At 40.6% G+C, this 5,008-nt stretch overlaps 1 protein-coding gene across 1 annotated transcript in view; it reads right to left on the minus strand.

Moving 5' to 3' along the window:
* Positions 1 to 942, minus strand: part of LOC107293161 (dachshund homolog 2-like) — a gene marked incomplete at its 5' end in the record, with an annotated part of 4,056 nt that extends 3,114 nt beyond the window's left edge. The window contains 2 exons of the mRNA XM_015822303.1: positions 293 to 326; positions 797 to 942. Coding sequence (XP_015677789.1) covers positions 293 to 326; positions 797 to 942 — 180 coding nt within the window. The remainder of the gene's footprint in view (positions 1 to 292; positions 327 to 796) is intronic.
* Positions 943 to 5,008: the final 4,066 nt, after the last annotated feature.

Genomic DNA, 5,008 nt, shown 5'->3' on the forward strand with positions numbered 1-5,008 from the left:
AGGAGGAGGGTGATGAGAAAATATATATCCTAGCAAAGAAAGTTATTTTTTGTTTGCCCTGTTTTTCATTCCGGCCCATCCCTTGGTTGATTTTATAGCTGAAAAAGCAAAGGATCACCTGCTAGAATGACAGGTAATCAGATAAAGCGGGGCTTTTCCTATTTAGTGCCCCCATCAAACACAGCCCAGCATAGCCATTAGTTTTATACCGTTCCAGAAAATGCACGCAGTGCATAATATATGCCTTTTTCTCCCGTGGACTGTCAGGAGTAGCTAGCTTTGTCATCTACACCAAGGTTGAATTCTGTCAGCCCTTTGAGGTAGACCTGGTCAGAAAACAGAACCAGACTTCAGGAACGCTATTTCATTTTTATTGAAGTATAACCACAGAATTCTGAAAACCTATCAGAGTGTCTTTCTGCTCCTTCTTAAACACAGAATCAAGGTGAGGTTGTTTGAAACTTTCCCCCCATATTTTCTACTTTTCCATAGCTTATTATTTACTCGTTCACCTCTTTTAATGCTTCTTCCATTCTAAGGTCATCTCTATATTTTCGTAAAAGGTTTGCAAAAGTATCTGTCTCAATTTACGCCAACGCTAAACACTTACACTGGGCACCGAGCTTCCAAATATATGATGGCATACTGGAGGTATTTATAGGAATTCCACCACTGACTGTTTCTGAAATCCCATGTTTTTGGAGGATCTGAAGATCAGGCTAAACGCAGCTAACTCTCTCTCTCTCCTTTGTGCATTTCCAGATAGCGTTAGAGAATAATCACAGTATTTCCTCACCTGGATATTGGTTAATAGAGTTTCCACTGAAGACAACCCATCAGCAAAGAGGAACGGAGCTGGAAATCCAGGGGGCAAAGTCTGCCCAGCCAGTTGGACCTTTTCTAGGGTTGGTTTCATTATTGGGATGGCGATCTGGACTTCTTCTGAAAGACAAGAAGCAAAATAGGGGTTATAAACAATCTAATCCAGGGGTCTCCAACCTCGGCAACTTTAAGACTTGTGGACTTCAACTCCCAGAATTCCTCAGCCAACATGGGGATTGAAGTCCACAAATCTTAAAGTTGCCAAGGTTGAGGAGCCCTGATCTAATCCCTTGAGGAGCACCAAACGATGATGGAGATTGTGATTAAGATAGTGGGACTGGCATCAGGGAGATACAGGGTCTTATCTTACTTCTTTAATGCCACTTTCTCTCTCTCAGCCCAACCTGTTTGCTGGGGGAAAAATAGGAGAAGAGAGTGCTATATACCCCACCTTAAGTTTTTGAGTGAATGTTGGGGAGATAACCTGAACGAATTAATGATGAGTTCAAATCACTATTTATTTTTTTTATATAATTTATTCATTTATAATATAAAATATGAAAATACAAATATTAAAGAACAAGAGGGAAAGGGAAAATGAAAAAGCATGGAGACGGGGAGGGGAAGAAACAAAAGGCGTTAACTTCCGACTCCCTCTGTTGAGGTAAAATGAGGCATCAAGATCGAATCACAACTTTTTACATTTCTATAGTAGTATGAACCAGCCATTTCTATATCAACAAATCAGTCTAATCAGTAAAACCCAAAATCATAGTATCATTTTTTTCCCACCTCAAGCACAAAGTCCAGAAGCGGTTTCCAAGTAGAAACAGAAGTGCTTATATTCTTTTCTTTAATCAAAACAGTCAGTTTTGCCATCTCTGCTTAATTCCATCAGTTTTTGTAGCCATTTGTCCATGGTGTAACCGAAGTGTCTTTCCATTTTTGTGCATAGAGCAGTTTTGCTGCCGTCACCATATATAAAATCAGAGTTCCAAATTTTTCCCCCCAAGTCTTTTTCCATTAGACTCAGAAGGAAAATTTCTGATTTAATAATAAAATAAACTATTTCAGACCAGAAAAAGTAAGAAGACTTTTGCTCCAAACCCATCTATTCCAGTATTCTGTCTTCACAGTGGCTAATCGGAGGCTTCATTGATGCCTACATAGAAACCAAAACATCACAACTGTTTTCCTGTCCAATAATCATTCTACAGAAATCCAAAGACTCTATTTATCACACATAATATGTCAAGTTTCTCCTACATTGTTTTCCCCAACCCGTTCTCATCCAATTAAGACAGAAGAGAATTTGTCTGCCCAAATTTCTTTCAAAGGAAGTGAGATTTTGGGGTGGAATGCAAAAGAGTCCTTGCACCTATCCTGCGATGAAGTAGTCAATAATCTGTGCAAATGGCCAATCTTTTCATTATATATAATCACAACATTGGTGATTTGTAGCTCCGTGGGCTTCAATTGTTTAATTAAATTCCAAGACCTGAGGAAGCCACCTCCTCCACAGAGGTTTTTTTCCAACTGAGAAGGGTAGATTGCAGAGAAGTGCAGAGTAATGGAAAAATGTGACGTAGAAAACAACGGTAACTGTAATTGTCTGTGCCGCTCCTACAGTAAACTGAGTTTAAAAAACACAACAGCCCACAAGAGGAATTAGAAACAAATTCTCAAATCTCCCAGGAACAACCAGAAAGTTTTATTGCAAGATAAAGAGCCTTTTTGCCAACTGCCAAGCAGCCAGATCCCAATCATATGACTGCAAGGGTGCTGGGATAGCGAGACGTTCAAGGATCAGTCAAAGGTACCTCTTTTTCTGTGCCACTGTATAGTGTCGAACAGTTGCTGTTCGAGTGGGTCATTAAACGAGGAATATCTATACACACAAGTACATTATCTCCAATAAAGGTAAACTCCGCTAGTCGTAGCTGACTTTAAAGGTCAGTGCTAATCTGTTTCAAGGCCATTGAGCCAGCACTATCTGAAGATATTTCCGTGATCACGTGGCCAGCCTGACATCACACCGCGGTGCAGAGCGTACGGCAAAACACGTTAACGCTGTTACCTTCCCACCGAAATGGTACCTATTTATCTACTTGCATTCGCATGCTTTTGAACTGCTAGCTGGGGCAGGAGCAGGGGCAAGGACCGGGAGCTCGTCCCATCATGTGGTGGCAGGACTTGAACTGCCGGAGCACAGACCTTCTCTGCTGTCTTTTAAGCCACTGAGCCACTGTGCCTCCTACATTACCTCCAACAGAGCCATATATTTTCTTTATTTACTTATTTGATTTATATAACCACCCACCTCAAATCCTAAATCCACTAGAAGTCGGTTGGTGCGTGCCTTTTGAGCAACACAGCTAAGCAGTACATTCCATCAAGGAATTCCAACAATTTTTAAATGATTAATAATAGTGAAAAGGTTTTTGTTTTTTTAAAAAAAGTGGTGTGAGAAATGAAAAGGATGTTAGACACCATATAAATGACCTCCAGGGTATTATTTGACAATGTGGGAAATAAAAATACAGGCTAGAGGGACCCTTCAGCATATTTTAGAGTCTTGGACAGCAAGTCAAATTAAATGGAATAAGGATTCAAGATAGATGTTTTGTGAAGTCCCCTCCTAGATCATTGGGACCAAAGCAATTGCTCAAGCAGGCCAGGATCTAACACCCATTTTTGGAAACCTTCCAAAAATGTTTAATTCAACATTTGAAACTTCACTCTATATATCCTTCGGTGGCCTGTCCTAACCTGATTTAAGAGGAAACCATGAAATTATGTGAGTTGGTTTTTGCCTTTAAATGACTAGGCTATAAAATATACACATTGAGCAAGTGATAATGCTCCTCGTGAACGATGAAGCTCCAAAGACGTTCCTCAATGGTTTGCAGCCACATGGTAGATAAGAGATTGGAGAACCCATAGCTCTCCAGATGTTGTTGGATTCAGCTCTCAGCATTACTGGCCATGCTAGCAGGGGTTGCTGGGACTTGTAGTTCCGTATTACTCTTTAAGATTTATTAAGAATATAAGCTAGTCCATGTTCTGGGCATCATTATTAAAGATGTGCAACTGTGGCCAGCCTACAACACAATAGATTATTTTGGGTGGTTAAGATTCTGCTTCTTGTAATTTCAGATAAAGGTTTAACCATTCTGTTTTGCCTGACCTCCCAATTATTATTCTCTTTTTAAAAAATCAATCTTCACACCTTTTTAAAAATTCAATCCTACAACACTCTCCCCTTATTGGGCTATAATTATGTACGTGTGTATGTTGTTACTTAGATATTTCATGCAAATAATTAAAAAATGGATAGTGTCTTAAGTGCTTTAACCCTAAAACAAACAGCAAAACAAGGTATATCGGAGAAAAAAGAGAAAGGGAAGAGGAGAGGAGAGGAGAGGGAGAGAGAGAGAGGGAGAGAGAGAGAGGGAGAGAGAGAGAGAGAGAGAGATGGAGCTTGTAAGAAATGGATTTGGAGCAGTATGCTGTGTTAAAAGAACCTAGCAATCTCGAGCAAGAAGCAAGGAGAAAGTAACGCTAGGAAAATGGGCCATACAAAAATTCGTATCGGCTGGCGGTAGGCGCAGAGTCAATGGCTGGTAATGTTAAAGTAGGGCAGATTGAAATTCCAAAGTAGCATTCGTCTTCTTTAAAGAGATAGACACGGCTAAATTAGGTGCCACTGGCTGCAGTGAGGATCAAATGCAAACAGAAATCATATTTCACCCCAGCTAGTCAACAGCAGGAAAATAAATAGAAATATAACAGCTACGCAGGCCATGATTCATTTTGATAATCTGGCCCAAGAGAGAGCCAGGGAGACAGCCTCCAGATCTCAGCTCCTGATCAAAAAGACAAATAGGACGCCAAGGGTGGGAATACGGTGACAGCCTAGCAGAGGTCACATCGATTTCCCAGAGTCGTTTTCACAGAGATGAGATAACCCTGCACTCCATTTGGCCTGCTGCTCATATCCTACCTGTCCCCCCAACCATAAATTTCCAAGTCCCTGGGAAAAAAAAAACAGGGGAGGGGGCAGTAAAGTAGAAGTCTCCTACTTATGACTTCTTATGATTAACATTTTGTGCTAACCAAACACGCTTTGGCTGGCCAAGGTCACATTGCATCTTAAAAGTCCGTAATAGCCAAAGAAGGACTGGGG

The sequence above is a fragment of the Protobothrops mucrosquamatus genome, unplaced genomic scaffold (genome assembly GCF_001527695.2).
Source record: "Protobothrops mucrosquamatus isolate PMUCROS unplaced genomic scaffold, P.Mucros_1.0 scaffold1520, whole genome shotgun sequence".
In the NCBI taxonomy this organism is placed as follows: Eukaryota; Metazoa; Chordata; class Lepidosauria; order Squamata; family Viperidae; genus Protobothrops; species Protobothrops mucrosquamatus.